Source organism: Antechinus flavipes, chromosome 6 (genome assembly GCF_016432865.1).
Source record: "Antechinus flavipes isolate AdamAnt ecotype Samford, QLD, Australia chromosome 6, AdamAnt_v2, whole genome shotgun sequence".
Taxonomy (NCBI): domain Eukaryota; kingdom Metazoa; phylum Chordata; class Mammalia; order Dasyuromorphia; family Dasyuridae; genus Antechinus; species Antechinus flavipes.
Window position 1 is genome coordinate 76,285,480 of NC_067403.1, and position 19,014 is coordinate 76,304,493.

A 19,014-nucleotide genomic window follows, 5' to 3' on the forward strand; every position below is an offset into this window, starting at 1 on the left:
CAAGCAGGGAAATCAGCCTTAACATAACAATTGGAACAATTTGAGTAAAGCCCAAAGCTCTGGTCTTTTGTTGCCCCTAATTGTTGCAAGACCTCCAAGTCACTAATGAGCTTACAATTTCAATGCCTGTAAGAAGGACCCAGATTTGGAAAAGAAAAAAAGCACCCCACAAGACTTAATGTTGTAGGTTTCTGCCAAAAGACTCCAACACACTACACGAGCTACCTAATTAGGCACTATGATCCCAGGATCGTTTCTATAATAATTAGCAATTATAAAACTCCTATTGAATACTATACCAGGGCCATCCATCTTTTTGCCTAAGCATAAGTCCAAAGAAGACATAATATTTCATGGTTCTCTTTTAAGAAGGGTCATAGCATATATCCAAAAAAATAGATGAAAAAAGAAAAGCATCTATATGTAATATGTATATGTGTGTGTATATGTATGTATACATTACATGCATATTTATGTACACACATATGTGTATTGTGTGAGAACTTTTTTCCCCAAAAGGTGTATGGGGAGGCTATGTGTTTAGGAATAACCAAATAATCATATATGAGCAAACTGAAATATTATTGAACTGCCAGAAATGAAAGAAAGGACAATTTCAGAGAAGACTGAGAAGACCTATATGAACTGATACAGAGTAAAGTGAGCAGAACCAAGAGAGCCATTTATACAATGATTAAAACATTATGAAGAAAAACCGTCTTCAAAGATTTAAATCGCCAGTCATTGCAATGACAAATTATTATTTCAGAAGTGTGAAGATGATTCACTCTACCCACTACCTGAGAGAAAAGTGATGGACTCGAAATATGAATGATATCTACATTTATGGATGTGGCTAATGAAGGAATTCACTTGGCTCCATTATGTATATTTATGGAGAAGATATCTTTTTTAATTTGTTTAATAAAGAAGAGGAGGGACAAAGGACAATAAATGCTTTTTTAAAAACAACAATAAACAAATAAAAGCATAGTCTTTACTAACACCATATCTCAAGAGGGTACACTATCCAGATAGAAACTGAACATATCATTCACTTTCACTCTACTGTCTACTCTTTTCCTAAACAAGCTTTGGCTCATTGTGATCACTTCTTGGTTGAAATGGCTCTGAATCAGTTAGATAGCATGATTTTTCAATTAACAGGAAACAAGTTCGTTGTTTTTGTTTTGTTTTTTCCCATGTACCAAGCACTGTACTAAATACTAGGGGATATAAAGACAAAACTGTCCTTTTCCTTAAGAAACTTGATGTCTTAATCAAGGCTTTTAAAATATCTTTTTTGATGACATGGAACCCCTTTAGCAGTTTAGTGAACAGATGTTCCCAAAATGATATTTTTAATTGTATAAAATATAAAAAATTACAACAGAGACAAATCAAATTGAGATATAGTTATCAATTTTTGTAGAAAAATTCAGAACACCAGGGAAAGAATCTTTGTAATTAGATATTTTATGTACATAAAAAATATTTTCCCCATTGGCATTTCAAGTAGACTGAAATTTTGACCCTTAGAATTACCTTTTAGAGTAGCATATTCTCTCTAGAAATTCTTGTTTATTTTTGTACACACACACACACACACACACACACACACACACACATACATGCATCTAGAATAGGGAGATTCAGTATCAATCAGTTTTTTTTCATTACATTTAGTTCTTATCTCAGAACCTAAAATAAGTGTGGTATATGAATATTAAGTTTTGATTAGCAGGAGACTGAGAATTGGTACCTAAAGGGGTCTGGATTATGAAGAACTATATGAGAATGCTAGTGCCCAATGTCTAATTTTTCCCTGAGCCTAACATACCTAAAATGACTAATCAGAAGTTAAAATAATAAATTGGATAATCTTTATTGGAAAGATCACTCACATATTTCCAGTCTGCTTGAATAAAAAAGTATGTTTGACTTAAATCACATTTCCAAGTCAACATGGAGAATATAAGATTGTTGAAGGCAAAGACTGTTGTTTTCTTCAGTATTCCCAGAGCCTAGGCACAGTGCCTGGTACTTAGCATAAGTGTGATAAATGTTGCAATGAATTAACCCAAACCTAGAAGCCCAGAAGACACTTCTCTTTCTTTAATTTTGCAACATGTTTGTTCAGCAAAAACTAATATCTCAGCATGCCAATTTCTGCTTCTAATGACTGGCCAATATCCCTACTCCAATATCCATCTAACAGATGGATAACTAGAGCCATTTAAATCCCACCTGCAGCTTTAGCCACACAAGTTTGGAGACTGACAGCCACTAGGCAAGGAAAATACAGCATCATACAAATCCACAGTTACCCCTATGGAGAACAAATCAGCTTTACAACTGACTTCATTTCGACCTTACAACTGAGCCCTACTAACTGTGATCTTGACTTATCCACTGTGACTGAGCTGCTAAATAGTGCCTGGATTCCAATATTGGGCTTCCTGTTATATTCACATACCACTTTTTGTGCCCAATTCCTTACCTTAATATCCTAGTCTATACCCTACCTCCTTCATACCTGGAGATTTTCTATATCTTATCTACTCCATACCTGAAGACCTTGAATGCTCTCTTAAATCTTCCATGCAGATATTAAAGCCCTGCCCATGAACCAGAGCCCAATTAAGAAGATCTTTACTATATCCTATCATATTTCCATAATACCAATTATCCAGCTAGTCAGAGACCCTACTGATAATACTGGTGCCATTCTCCATCCACTGGCCAAGACACCCATCTACTACATTCTATTGGATTTTTTTATACAATAAAGTTGGCTGTGGCACACATGAAATGAGATATTATTTTACTATATGAGACACAGTTTATGACCTCATGGAGCTTAAAGAAGGGATAAGGCATATATATATATATATACATCACTATAACATATAATATGCAATAAGTACATGAAAGAGGTATAAAACTTGATATATATTTATTTATTTACAATAACACAATTAATAATAATTTCAATTATATCAAGTGAATGTACTTAAAAGCTTAAGCTTTAATAATTAAAAATTTATATAGTGTTTTCTCTATAACTTTTGATATGATATAGGTATTTTTACTCCTATTTTACAGATAAGGAAATTAAATGATTGGTCCATGATAATTATTATGTATTGGAGGCAAAATTTGTACTCAATTCTTCCTGATTCTAAAAGACAATTTTCTATTGCTTATATCCAATCCTGCCTCTCATAAATAAATAGCAACAGAATGAGACAGTTACTAAATCTGTAGTTCCCTGGTCTAGAAAACTCCCTCTTCCAATGCCTGTCAGCACCATTTATTCAATTTAAAAACCTAAAAGTTTATCTGGACCAGTGGCTTCCAGCTCAAATAGTATCAGGTCGTTAAGCTGTACCCATACATGGTTAAAATATTTGTTCTGATAAATTGAAGGCAGTAGGGGATTCTTCCTATTAAAGAAGAACACCAGGCTTGCATCAGGAGACTGGAGTTCAAATTCAAGCTGGGCCCCTTGCCAATTGGGTGACCTTGAAGTCATTAAATCTCACTGGGCCTATTTCAGTTTCTACATGTTGAAAATGAGAAACCTGATTGCATGCATACCTATCTCACATAGTTGCTGTGAGAATCAAATGAGAAAATGTATAAAAAGCACTTGGTAATTATAAAGAACTAAATAAGTGTGAATTCTAATTATTATTAAATATTAAATTTTATGATCAACACTTTTGTCACTCTCTACTTCCCCTCAGGAAATTGAATATTTTGAATCAAAATATTAAAATGCTTTAATTCTAATATTTTAAAAATTAGTTTCTTTCCTACTAAAGAAGCATGTAAACAGCAGCACTACTCTGGAAAAATACTGAAGCTCTATTTATTGGCTAATCAAATATACTGTAAAACCAGAAAGACACAGCAATATTTAAAATCTTACTGATTACCCTTTGGTGGCAGATGACACACAGCTTACCTCAGCAAAGCAAAAATGCTGCCAAAGATTTCTTTATAGAAATGATCCTTATTTATTATCTAAGATCACAGCTGTATTCACTGCAGGCAGGAAGTAAAAACACTCAGAGACATGGGAGGGGGAAAAAAAGAGTCCAAACTTTATGGCAGTGATGTGATGCTTATTAAATCAAATTGAAATAAATTCATAAGTCAATCCTTGATAATCCATGATAATTAAAATGTTGACACTATAAAGAAGAGGAAATATGCAAATTTTCATGAAATTTTTAAACCTTTAATTGATTTTTTTTAAATAACCCTCTTTGGCTCAGGGAGTGTTTTTAAATTTATTTTTGAATAGGAAGGAAGTGAGGTCTCTGGTTCTGGGAATTCACTTCAAACCCAAAAAATGAATATGTATTATGAAGACCTGCCTCAGGAATTGCTGGGAAACTGTACAAGTTCTCCATCCTGATACTTTTACAATTTATCTCATGCTGAGAAGGCACAGCTGTCTCTCTCAGTGATCCCTCAAGCTATACTTAACAGCCTTTTCAATTTTTCCTATTTCAGAGAGATTCAAATAGGACTATGCTGGAGCCAGCTCATACCTGCTTTAGAGAGCCATTTGTTGTAGTTTCAGTGTAAGTATTTATGTTGGAAATGCTACAAATCTGGGCTGGGTTTATCATTTTATTGATTGTCTAAACTTAAGAAAGTGATGGAGAAAATGCAGATTAAACTTAAAATTGTGCCATGAGTTCTGTTTTTTGAGAGTTTTTCTCAAACATTTACCAGCACACCATTGGGTTCAAGCCAACAATTATTCCATAATTTATAATTGTGAAAGGCACCAAATTTGGTTCCACAGAGGTTTTGTTTAGGTTTCTTTTCAGAAGAAAAGAAAGGTTTCTTTTCTGCATCTTTAAAAGTAAAGCATGTGAAAGATCAAAAAGGCAAATGACTATTTGTAAAAAAAAAAAAAAAAAAAAAAAATGTCTCTGGGAAAAAGATTGTTTTGATTACTTCCTTGGCCTCGACAGTCTGGGATATATTCATAGACATATATATATGGTCACTCTTCACCAATAAGCTTTTTTTTTCCCTGCAGAGTCACACAGCTAGAAGTGTTAAGTGTCTGAGACCAGATTTGACTTCAGGGTTGGTGCTCTATCCCCTACACCATCTAGCTGCCCCCCTCCAACAATAAGTTTTAACCACAATAATAATAGACTCCCAAAATTATATGGATTAGATTGAGAATGTTGGTTTTTGTAGTGATCAGGAGATTCTTTTCATTCCCTACTGACTAATCCCTTGACCTTCTCCTTAACTCAGTGACATTAGAATACAGATGACATGAGAATAATTCCAGTTCTTAAGAAGGCAGAATTGAATAAACCTAAATTCTAGCAATAAGGAATATGATTAGAATCATATCCTAAACCAGAAGTCAAGTGAAAAATTTAAAGAAAGTCTTCTGATAGTTCTGGTATCCTTTTTTCTTTTCCTCTTGACATGCAATGAAGGAAACAGAACAGCATGGAACTATTCTGGTGTTGAACCTTCTCTGTGACAAGTCTCTGTTTCTTGGAAAATAGAATGATCAGAATTTACTGTCTTGGTTTCTCTTTCCATCTTTTGTAGATAAGAATCTAGGAAGTCTATTTGATTTTAAGTTAAAATAGGCATAATCTAAGACCATTCTTCTTCCAGGAATATTTGTGGCACTTCTCTTTAGTTATTGGTTAAGGATAATATTGTAACGTATTTAGCTTATATACTGAGTAATGAGCTAATGATTACCATCCTCATCACTATGATCATCACTATTATCTTCATCATCACAAAAACAAAGCTTGCATTTATATAGCATTTTAAGGTTTAAAAAGTATATTATCTTATTTGATACTTGCAACTGAGGAAGCAGATGCTATTATTATTCACATTTGGCAAATGAGGAAATTGAGTCTTGGAGAGATTAAATGTTTTACTCAGATTCACCCAGCTAATAAGTATCTGAGACAGAATTTGAACTTGTATCTTTTCTAACTCTGAGTCAGATACTCTACCCACTGTAGAACCTTTTTCTTGAACAATGGTATTTGTTTATTCCATGAAGTACTGGCAGCCAAGTCTCCTACTATCCATGCCAGAGATTCCTGAGATATAGCCAGTCCTGGCCCTCAACAGTGGTATCTTTCACACCTTTCCATGTTTATACATGATTAATTATAACTGAAACTAGAAAAATGCTGAAAGATTTATAGAGTTATATTATTCGTGTTTTATTTCAGCTAAACCTCTCTCCCTTAAATTAAACTTCCTTTCTTGAAAACAAATATCTGATTCATCCTAAAGCTGAAAACTTCAGATCTGATTTACAAATTTGAGCCATAGTACTTACTCCTTATACAGCCTCAGTTTCCCCACCTGTAAAAGATGAGGATGTAAGATTCTTTTTAGATACAAAAATAGAACAGCATGAAATCCAAAATTCCATAACCACTTATTCATCTCTGCCCCTCAGTGGTCTGGAAGGTAAGAGATCCATTGTATAACTAAGTAATAGATTTCTTCTTGAAGCTGTGAGATGAGGCTGTTTCATACCCTTTCAGAAGAGCAGGAAGATTACTACCAACTGAGGGAAGGTGGCTTTGCTATTCCTCCCAACTGATATTCCATTTCTCCTTGCTTTATCTTTGCACAGCCTCCACATTTTGTGTTGGAACACACTTCCTCTTCATCTTTTGCCATTTAAAAGCTGTAATTTCCTTTAAGGCTTATCTCAAAGGTCACCCTTTATATGAGATCCCTCCCTGATCTCTTCAGCTGGGGTATCTTCTTCCACTCAAATTATTTTGTGTATGTGATGAGAGAGAGGCAGCATAGCATGGTGAGATGATCCCCAAAGAGCAAGACCCGATTTCAAGTCTTGCCTATGACACACACTGGTTGGATAATTCTAACAAAGTCAAATTAACCTCTCTGTGTTCTAGACTCGATAAATGGAGGTGAAAGGGCCAATTTGCTTTGATAAAGGAAGTTTCCTCATGTAGGAGTTCCTTATATCACCAAAATAAGTCAACTTCCTAGCCCAATATCTTATGTATATTTATATATAAATTGGTATCACCCTTGATAGAATGTAAAGTTCTTGAGATCAGGTACTATCTTTTTGTTTTTGCATTCCTGGTGCAAGAACCTGGTACAGGTAGAGTAAATAAAGCAGAAGATCTGAGTTCAAATATGGCTTTAGACACTAACTATTGTGTGATCCTGATCAAATTACTTAACACTATTTGCCTCAATTTGCTCATCTGTAAAATGAATTGGAGAGAGTCAAACCATTCTAATAGCATTGCCAAGAAAATCCCATATGGGGTTACAAAGAGCTGGAGATAACTAAAACAATTAAACAACAACAACAACAACAACAACAATTATCAAATACTTTTTCCCCACTCATTTTTTCTTCCCTCTTTCCCTTTCTGTTTTTCTTTCTTCTTCCCAACTGTGGGGAACCGGCACTAATCTACAGGTGATAAAGCCACATTACTAAGACTACTCTAACCTTGAATAAACAGACTCTAGACTCCTCCTGGAGCTTCCTATATCATCAAAGGCCCCTGATCAACTTCTCTTTCGGCGGGAAACAAATCCTTTGTCTAGGGTCCCCTCTGTACTGTGTTAGCACGACCCCCACTCCCTTACAACCCACCATAAATATTTGTATTTTTGCCCACAGTAAATGAGACTTGATCAGAAAGCCTGTCTTGTCTCCGTTCTATGCGTCTCTTGTCCAGCTCTTTCTCTTCTCTCTTTTCAGGGCCTATATACACACTCTGTTTCGCAGGCCGGGACACCCAACCTTTTCCCTTTCTGTTCTTTTCCCGCTTCTATTTGCCCTTACTACTCTTCACAGGACACTCCTGTCCTCCCCGTTTCTGGTTCCATCATGACCCTATATTTATTTCTCTCTTCCTACATTTGCTAACTTGAAATGTAGTCATTTTAATAATAGTTACTGAATTATGGTTTGATTATCAAGTTATTAGTGTCCAAATAGCCCAACAGTTTATCTATGTAACTGTTAGACTGTAAGCTTTATGAAGACAGGGACTTACTCTAATGCTGAAGATGGACTTACTCTAATGCCCACTACATCAAACTCCATCTATATGCGCACAATAGGAACTTAAAAATTTTTGTTAAATTAACTAAATTTATTTTTTTCTCTTTTAAAATGGTTAATAGAATTAGGTTATATTTATCAATGTCTATTTCTCTGGAAATACTACACCTTATTTTACTACTATCCATATATTTCCCATGAATCTCTCTAGAGGACAATCTTAAAATGTGTTCAGAAATTCAATGAAATGAACTATGCTGAATAATTAGTGTATCATTTTCAATTGCTTATAACTATTTTTCAAACTCCTTTATACTCTTCAAAAATATAGGAGGTTGGTAGAAAGATTTTAATTTTCTTAATATATTCCTAAATTACTACTACCTTGCTATCCTTAGACTGAAAGCTGAAATAATATCAGCAAATGAAATACAGTAAGAAAGTTTTATTAAAATGCCTCTAACTTCTAGTTATGTGATGAAAGAAACGGGCTTCATTTTAATGTCATTTACCAGTTTCCAAATCACCTAATTCAAATGTAAATTAACTACATTTTCTGAAAGCTTTGTACTTGAGTAAGAAAAAAAATCACCTTTGACATGACTTTCAGCAGGAAAAAAAAAAACAGGTTTAATCCAAGGGAATGCTCAAAGGGATTTAAAATAAGAAGAATAAAAGTTGATCTTTCAAGTGTAAAATGCTGGCATATTCATTTGTGATACTATTCCAACAAAAATGGGAAGTAAACAAGGCAGATGGTCTTAGGAATTCATGAAGGGTATGGTTACTTCACTTTTGACAAACTTAAAAGTATATGGAATCCCTGATTAATAGGGAGGATGGGAAGAAGGGAGAAATGGAGATACACAGAGTGACAGAGATAGAGAGATAGAGACATAGAGACAGAGAGACAGAGAGACAGAGAAAGAGAGGAGAGAGAGAAAAAAAGACAAAGAAAGAGAGGGAAACAGAGAAAGGGGCTGGAAAGGAGGGAGAAAGGGGGAGGAGATGAAGAGAGAAAGAATCTCATATATATGTAAATATATATTAAATAAAGATTTGCAGAGTATACAAAAGCCATAGAGAATTATTCAGCTATTCAAAGTTTTTTTATGAGAAAAAGAAACAATAGAAAACAATAGAACCCTAAAATATTATAGCAAGAAGGACCTTAAAGATGTAATCCAAGGGTTCTTTGCCTTTTTTTCCCCTCTCATGGACCTCTTTCATATTCTGATGATGTCTCTAGCCTCTTCAGAATAATATTTTAGGTGGACAAAATAAAATACATGGATTACAAAGAAATGAATTATACCAAAAGAGAGATGTCAAAATATTTTTAATTAGTTCATGAAACTCAGGTTGCTAACCCCTTAATTAGGGGTAGTGAATATAAAACATAATTTTTTCTCACCCAAGTTGATGGATCTCCTCCTATGAAATCTTATTATGTACTGACCCCCCTTGAGTGTCTGTGGACCTATGGTTAAGAATTTCTGATCTATTAATTTCACGTAGTTCTGTAAAGAAATAACTCAATAATGATGGACAAGTAAACCCACTTAGTTTCACAAGTTTAGAATATTTACCCAATGCAGGGATTGGTCGAAATGAATCATGTGGCTTAAATGTAGACATTTTATTGGTGTTAATCGTTTTTAAAAATATAATAATATATGAGACATAATGGCAGAATCAAGTCAGAGGCTGTATGGAAAGGATCTCAGCAACCATGTAATTTAACTAAATGAGAGATTTGGGGTCCTGAAAGAGAAAGATGCTTGTCTGGGGTTCACAATAAGTTATTGGCAGAGCAAGGAAAAGGAACTGGATATGCTGATTATCAGTGTTTCTTCTGCCCTGGGAAAATAATAGTGATTAAGATAGTCAATAGACAAGCCGTAATTCAAACTCGGATCTTAAGGATGCCAGATCCAGTGTTCTATGTTTAGAATATTAAATCCCAAAGAGGTAGTTTGGTTTGCTCAACTTCACATCGGTAGAGAGTAGGAAAGGCTGGATTTCAATTTGATCCAAGAGTTCTTTCCTCTATTTGATTTTATGTCAGTTTGGGTCAAGTAATCTTTTAAAAGAAAACAATTTCATTTGAGCTTTCACCCTGATTAATGAGGCAAAATTCAAGACAAAAAGAATTAAAAGGTGTTTATTAGAAGTAGACAAGGGAACTACACATGGATGGAATGATCACTGGAGATCAATGGTGGCTTTAAGGAAAGGCCAGCTTTTATTGATAACTTTTGTAATGAGATAAATACAATTCAGATAGGTCAGCATGAGCAAAAGAGATTGGGCCCTTGTATCTCACTTCTCTGTCTGGCATCAAAGTAGTAAGTTTGTCTGCATAAATACTTGACAATGTCAGGGGACTAGGTAATACCGCCTCTTCTCAACACTGTTTGACAATCAGGGAACAATGGATCTCTGAGTCAAAATTACTTTTAAAATCTATGCCCATTTATGTTGTTAATATTCTTTATTACAATTATTTTTACTTCCAATACTTATTATGTATAATTGGATAAATCTATTAAGTTTGTACAAAGAAAAAAATTAAAATTGTCAATAATCAAGTCTCTGCTTGCTAATGAAATAAACATTCATAAGTCTACTTTTGGCATGGAATCCAAATGCATAATACAAAGATTGCATCCTCCTCTAGTACTCTTGACATTACCAAAAATTGAAAATAGTTCTCTGATTCTTACAAAGACATTTATAAACAGAGAAAATTTTTATGCTGATTTGCATAATTAGAAATATGATGAAATGAAATTATTTTCCTCAAATGCTATTTTATATGGAAATAAAGGGGAAAAGAAAATTGTCATCTTATGCTATCAGCTTGCACATACAATATGGTTCCCAATTATAAAATTTTTATTGATAATATAAGCTACATCCTTCTTACTCAGCTGTTTGTCATACGGTTATGTCTTCCAAATAGTCTTAACCTAAATCATAGATTTTCTATCTTAATCAGTCTTTACTAGATTTTTTTAAAGTTCTTTTAAAGGATTCTCCAGACAATTAAAAATGATAGGAGACATTGGAGTTGCCACTAGTTACTTTTCTTTCTTTGGATTTCCTTTACTTAGCCCTGTGTCTAACACTTAGTAGGTGCTTAAATGCTTGTTGTCTTGACTTTCATTTGCTACAATGAAATTGGAACAAAAAAGGAAAAATCTCAATAAAAAGGGAGTTCCATAGAATATTTATTACCTCAGTTTCCAGGACCTGAGTTTCTAAAGAAAAGGAAAATTAAGAGTCTGAGAAAATAATGTATCTCCCTGTCACAAGGATGGGTGAATTCAAAATTCAAATCAATTCAAATCAACAGTGCCTACTATTTGCCTGGTACTATGACAGGCCTGGAAAAAAATACAAAAGTGGAAACACGTAGTACAATAGGATGAATCATTTATTTGGAGTCACGAGATCATGTTTCTCATATCTGCTACTTATTATCTGTGTGACCTTAGACAATACAATCTTGCTAAGTTTTAGTTTCCATTTCTTAAGAGAAGGATATGGAATTAGAAGACCTCTGAAGGTCCCCCAATGGTCAAAATTCTCTGATCCTGTGATAATCTTTACCCTTAAGGAATTTATATTCTATTGGAAAGAAACAACAATTACACAGAAAAAATGAATACAAAAGATGATTGACAAGTGAGTGGATAGGTCCAGTGAATATAATAAAGATGACAATACTACCTAAATTAATCTATTTATTTAGTGCTATACCAATCAGACTCCCAAGAAACTATTTTAATGACTTAGAAAAAATAACAACAAAATTCATCTGGAAGAACAAAAGATCAAGAATTTCAAAGGAACTAATAAAAAAAAAAATCAAATGAATATGGCCTAGCTATACCTGATTTAAAACTATATTATGAAGCAACAGAAACCAAAACCATTTGGTATTGGCTAAGAAATAGACTAGTTCTAGTTGATCAGTGGAATAGGTTAGGTTCACAGGACAAAATAATCAATAACTATAATAATCTAGTGTTTGACAAACCCAAAGACCCCAGTTTTGGGGACAAGAATTCACTGCTTATCAAAAACTGCTGGGAAAATTGGAAATTAGTATGGCAGAAACTAGGCATTGACCCACATTTAACACCATACACCAAGATAAGGTCAAAATGGGTTCATGATCTAGGCATAAAGAATGAGATTATAAATAAATTAGAGGAATATAGGATAGTTTATCTCTCAGACTTGTGAAGGAGAAAGAAATTTGTGACCAAAGATGAACTAGAGACCATTACTGATCACAAAATAGAAAGTTTTGATTATATCAAATTAAAAAGCCTTTGTACAAACAGAACGAATGCAAACAAGATTAGAAGGGAAGCAACAAACTGGGAAAACATCTTTACAATTAAAGGTTCTGATAAAGGCCTCATTTCCAAAATATATAGAGAACTGACTCAAATTTATAAAAAAATCAAGCCATTCTCCAATTGATAAATGGTCAAAGGATATGAACAGACAATTTTCAGATGAAGAAATTGAAACTATTACCACTCACATGAAAGAGTGTTCCAAATCACTATTGATCAGAGAAATGCAAATTAAGACAACTCTGAGATATCACTACACACCTGTCAGATTGGCTAAGATGACAGGAAAAAATAATGATGAATGTTGGAGGGGATGCGGGAAAACGGGGACACTGATGCATTGTTGGTGGAGTTGTGAACGAATCCAACCATTCTGGAGAGCAATCTGGAATTATGCCCAAAAAATTATCAAATTGTGCATACCCTTTGATCCAGCAGTGTTTCTATTGGGCTTATACCCCAAAGAGATACTAAAAAAGGGAAAGGGACCTGTATGTGCCAAAATGTTTGTAGCAGCTCTGTTTGTACTGGCTAGAAACTGGAAAATGAGTGGATGCCCATCAATTGGAGAATGGCTGGGTAAATTGTGGTATATGAATGTTATGGAATATTATTGCTCTGTAAGGAATGACCAGCAGGATGAATACAGAGAGGCTTGGAGAGACCTACATGGACTGATGCTAAGTGAGATGAGCAGAACCAGGAGATCATTATACACTTCGACAATGATATTGTATGAGGATGTATTCTGATGGAAGTGGATTTCTATGACAAAGAGACTTAACTGAGTTTCAATGGATAAATGATGGACAGAAACAGCTACACCCAAAGAAGGAACACTGGGAAATGAATGTGAACTATTTGCATTTTTGATTTTCTTCCCGAGTTATTTTTACCTTCTGAATCCAATTCTCCCTGTGCAGCGGGAGAACTGTTCGGTTCTGCAAATATGTATTGTATCTAGGATATACTGCAACATATTTAACATATATAGGACTGCTTGCCATCTTGGGGGGGGGGGTGGAGGGAGGGAGGGGAAAAAACAAAACATAAGTGAGTGCAAGGGATAATGTTGTAAAAAAATTATCCTGGCATGGATTCTGTCAATACAAAGTTATTATTAAATAAAATAAAATTTAAATAAATAAATAAATAAATTAGAAGAACATAGGATAGTTTACCTCTCAGACCTGTGGAAGAAGAAGGAATTTGTGACCAAAGAACTAGAGATCATTATTGATCACAAAATAGAAAATTTCAATTAAAAAGCTTTTGTACAAACAAAACTAATGCAGAGTAGTTTAGAAGGGAGGCAATAAAGTAGGAAAACATTTTTACATCCAAAGGATCTGATAAAGGCCTCTAAAATATATAAAGAATTGATTCTAATTTATAAGAAACCAAGCCATTCTCCAATTCATAAATGGTCAAAGGATATGAACAGACAATTCTTGGACAATAGTTTGGAAACTATTTCTACTCATATGAAAAGGTGTTCCAAATCATTATTGATCAGAGAAATGCAAATTAAGAAAACTCTGAGATACCACTACACCTGTCAGATTGACTAGAATGACAGGGAAAGATAATACAGAATGTTGGAGGGGATGTGGGAAAACTGGGACATTGTTGGCGGAATTGTGAATACATCTAGCCATTCTGGAGAGCAATTTAGAACTATGCTCAAAAAGTTATCAAACTGTGCAATCCAACAGTGTTACTACTGGGCTTATATCCCAAAGAGATTTTAAAGAAGGGAAAGGGACCTGTACATGCAAGAATGTTTGTGGCAGGTTTCTTTGTAGTAGCCAGAAACTGAAAGTGAATGGATGTCCATCAATTGGAGAATGGCTAAATAAGTTATGGTATATAAATGTTATGGAATATTATTGTTCTGTAAGAAATGACCAGTAAGATGAATACAGAGAAGCTTGAAGAGACTTACATGAACTGATGCTGAGTGAAATGAGCAGAACCAGGAAATTTTTATGCACTTCAACAACAATACTATATGATAATCAATTCTGATGGAAGTGGCTATCTTCAACAATGAGAGGATCCAAATCAGTTCCAATTGATCAGTAATGAAGAGAACCAGCTACACCCAGTGAAAGAACACTGGGAAATAAGTGTGGACCACAACATAGCATTTACACTCTTTCTGTTATCGTTTGCTTGCATTTTTGTTTTTCTTCCCAAGTTATTTTTACCTCTTTCTAAATCCAATTTTTCTTTTGCATCAACATAAACTATATAAACATGTACATATACATACACACACATATATATATATAGTATTTAACTTATACTTTAACATATTTAACATGTATGGGACTACCTGCCATCTAGGGGAAGGAGTGGAGGAAAAGAGGGGAAAAGTTGGAACAGAAGTTTTTGCAAGGGTCAATGTTGAAAAATTACCCATGCATATGTTTTGTCAATAAAAAGCTATTTAAAAAAATAAAGCAGTACACCATTTGGTACTGGCTAAGAAATAGAGAATTTGATTAGTGGAATAGGTTAGCTTCACAGAACAAAATAGTCAATGACTATCGCAATCTAGTATTTGACAAACCTAAAGGTCCCAAATTTGGACCTTTAGGTTTGTCAAATACTAGATTGCTATAGTCCCCCCAGCTTTGGGGATGAGAATATACTATTTGACAAAAACTGCTGGGAAAATTGGAAACTAGTATGTCAGGTAATAGGCATAGACCCACATCTAATACCGTGTATCAAGATAAGGTTGAAATAAGTTCATGAATTAGAGACAAAGAATGATATTATAATCAAATTAGAAGAACATAAGATAATTTACTTCTCAGATTTGTGGAGGAAGGAATTTGTGATCAAAAAAGAACTAGAGATCATTATTGATCACAAAATAGATAATTTTGATTATTTTAAGTTACAAAGTTTATGTACAAACAAAACTAATGTAGACACGATTAGAAGGGAAGCAATAAACTGGGAAAACATTTTTACCTCCAAAGGATCTGATAAAAGCCTCATTTCTAAAATATATAGAGAATTGACTTAAATTTATAATATTTCAAGCCATTCTCCAATTGATAAATGGTCAAAGGACCTGAAAAAGACAATTTTCAGATGAAGAAACTGAAATTATTTGTAGCCACATGAAAAGGCCACTCCAATCTGCCACAGAAGTGGGATGAGTAAGCCACCTCTAGCCCACAAAGAAATATAGCCTTATGGGGCATTACTAAACAAGTACTATATTTACAATGCAGCAGAAGGGGATGAGATATAAAGAGAAGATCAGTTTGATTGAAAAAATTTAGAACAGCTCCTTTTTAAAAAAAAACCTGTTTTTTGTTTTTGTTTTTGTTTTTGTTTTTGTTTTTTTTTGGGGGGGCAGGGCGGGGGAGGCACAGAGCCAAGATAGTGGAGAAGGCACAAGCGACTTTCTAAGCTCCTCTCATACCCTCATGACCAATTATTAAGTTCAGCCTCAAAAATAGCACTTGACTGATAAAATTCATGAAGATTAGAAGTACAACAATTTACCAGCCAAAGATAACTTGGAAGATAGCCAGAAAAGGTTTGTCCTGAACAGCCAGAGCAGATCAGTGCAAGCAGGGATAGAACTAGAGACTAAGGTCCTGAGTGGACCAGGAACAGGGGAGGCCTCTGTGGTTAGAAAAGTTAAAGAGATGACTTTGCCATAGGCTGACTATTCTGTCTTGATTACAAAGCTGTAGATCAGCAGAGAAATTAAAGCAAAAGGTAAAGGATACTCTAAAAAACGCCAGAACCTAACAAGATCTGGCTATACCCACCCAAAACCATAAGTGACTCAGCACAGACCACAGCACAGATGTGCAGCTGCATTCTGCAGCACAGGCTGGGGCAGTCACGAATCTGCACAGCAAAGTGGGGAGTGCAGCCCAGGGTAACCTCTAATCTGCACAGTTTGGGGCTCGGCCTGGGGCAATAGAACTTTCAAAGCACCAACTGTGCTTTTCTAGGAAGAGACACTTCCGGTCAGCGCCAGGCTATTCGCTTGGAATAGTGACACATTCACTGTTCAGCCTCTAGCCCCAGGGCAGTCGCTAATCCGCACAGCGGGGTTTTTTTTACTGGGCACTTCCACAGCTCACTGTGGTATCTAGGTCTGAGTCACTTTTGGTGGGGAACTTTTCCCAGAGCACCCCATAACTCACCACTCTTTGCAGCCTCTTTGCAAGACAGCTACTGTCCATACACCTATCCCTGCTCTGCAGAGGAAGCTGGTTACCTCCTTGCCCTGAAGGCAGACCATACAGGCTTAAAAAAAGTGAGTAAAAAAATCAAAAGGGCAATCTATAGCTTCTATACAGAAAGAAAGCAGGTTTCAAACCTGAGATTAATAGCAAACAGTCTCCAGACAAAACCACAAAGGGGGATGTAAACTGACCCCAATAACACAAATCTCTCCTAAAAAAAGACTATTAAAAATCTTAAAAGAAAGCTAGAAGAAAAATGGGGAAAGGAAAGAGAAGCTATGCAAGACAGTAACAACTTCCTGAAATGTGAATTGTAAAGAACTCTCAGGAAGTGCAGGAAAACAAAATTTGTGAATTGGAAAAGGTAAAGAAATCCCAGAAAAGTAGGATTTATGAATTGGAAAAGATAAAGAACTCCTTCCAAGGAAGTAGGATTTGTGAATTGGATACGATAAAGAACTCCCAAGAAAGTAGGATTTATGAATTGGAAAAAGAAATTAACTCACTAAAAAAAAAATTAGTGAAATGGGAAAAAAAATCCATAGAGCAAAACAACTCATTTAAAAACACAATTGTACATATGCAAAAAGAAGTAAAAAAAAGCTAATGAAGAAAATAACTCATTAAAAATCAGAACTGAACAAATAGAAATGATTCATTGAGACATCAAGAATCTGTCAAGCAAAACCAAAAAAAATGAAAAAATAGGAAAAAATATTAAATGTCTACTTGGAAAAAATAACAGACCTGGAAAATAGATCTAGGAGAGATAATCCCCAAAAATTTATGATGAAAAAAAGAGTCTAGATATTATTTTATTGGAAATCATCAAAGAGAACTGTTCAGATGTAATAGAATCAGAAAGTAAGATAGGCATTGAAAGAATTCATCGAGAAACCCAAAGAACTCTTGCATTTTCTGTTGCCGTGGAGTATCCTCCCGTTATCTCCTTTACAAATGGGCTCTGTGGCCTAGAACACTCTTCCCCCGAGCCAGGTCACCCGTGATCGTCCGCCGCAGTCCACTGCCTGACAGGGGCTGCTCGGGAGCCGCCACTAAGGTTTACATCATCACAAGGAAAAGAACAAGCAACATGGCAGCAATCCCGTCCAGCGGTTCACTCGTAGCAACCCACGACTACTACCGAAGACATCTGGGTTCCACTTCCAGCAACAGCTCCTGTGGAAGTGCTGAGTACTCTGGGGAAGTGATCCCCCACCATCCTGGTCTTCCTAAATCAGATCCAGGCCACTGGTGGGCAAGCTTCTTCTTCGGGAAATCGAGTCATCCTTTCATGACAACTGTATTGGAATCCCCAGAGCACTCAGGAACTTTCCAGGTTGCTCATGGCACGATCACCTGTGACCTGGCTCAGGAGGCCATGAGGAAGCGGCATGTCAGCGAGCCCAGCAAAACCAGCCCTGGGCCTTCTGCATGAGTGGCAGTACCGTTCCCCGCTTCTGAAGTGTGCTAGGCATCAGAGCCCATTTCCCCCTCCCCTCCCCTCCCCATCCCTTCTTTCCCCTCCCCTCCCTTCTCCCACCCATTCCTTTAGAATAGACAGGCTGCTTAAGTGTAGAGGTAGTTGTGTTGTGTGTGTGTGTGTTTTTTTTTTAAGGAAAACAAAACAAAAGCAAACACCAAAAAACAAGTAAAAGAAACCACACTATTTGTTTTTTTACTATCTGAATCACCTATGTGCTTTCCAGCAGCCTCAGTAACTTTGTTTACTTTGTACTCAACAGAAACTAATAAACTTTGAGCAGCCTTTTAAAAAAAAAAAAAGAAAAGAAAAAAGAAAGAATTCATCGAACACCTTCTGAAAAAGATCCTAAAATTAAAACTTCAAGGAATATTGTGGCCAAATTTCAGAACTATCAGACTTAGGAAAAAATATTACAAGCAGCCAGGGAAAAAAAATTCAAATACTGAGGTGCCACAATAAGGATCACTCAAGATCTGGATGTCTCCATATTAAAGGATCGAAGGGCTTGGAATCTGATATTTTGAAAGGCAAAAGAACTTGGAATGCAGCCAAGAATAAACTATCCAGCTAAGCTGAGCATTTTCTTCCATGGAAGATGGACATTTAATGAAACATATAAATTCCATTTGTTTCTAAAGAAAAAAACAGATCTAAACAAAAATTTGATTTCCAACCATAGGACTCAAGAGAAGCAGAAAAACATAAAAGGAACTCTTGAGAACTGTATTTCTGTTGTGGATATACATAAAGACCACATGCATAATTTGATTTTACTGATATAACATAAAAAGGGAAGTAGAAGTGAAAAGTGGATAGTTGTCAGAAAAAGGGAAAAGTGGAGAT

At 35.3% G+C, this 19,014-nt stretch overlaps 2 protein-coding genes across 2 annotated transcripts in view; one reads left to right on the forward strand and one right to left on the reverse strand.

Annotated features, from left to right (window-relative positions):
- IQCM (IQ motif containing M) overlaps positions 1-19,014 on the reverse strand; it is a 371,357-nt gene that overhangs the window by 179,645 nt on the left and 172,698 nt on the right. The gene's annotated exons all lie outside the window — the stretch shown is intronic.
- LOC127539993 (pancreatic progenitor cell differentiation and proliferation factor-like) lies at positions 17,590-18,433 on the forward strand. The gene has a single exon (XM_051964484.1). It carries the CDS (start codon positions 17,779-17,781, stop codon positions 18,121-18,123), a length of 345 nt encoding a protein of 114 aa, XP_051820444.1. The 5' UTR covers positions 17,590-17,778; the 3' UTR covers positions 18,124-18,433.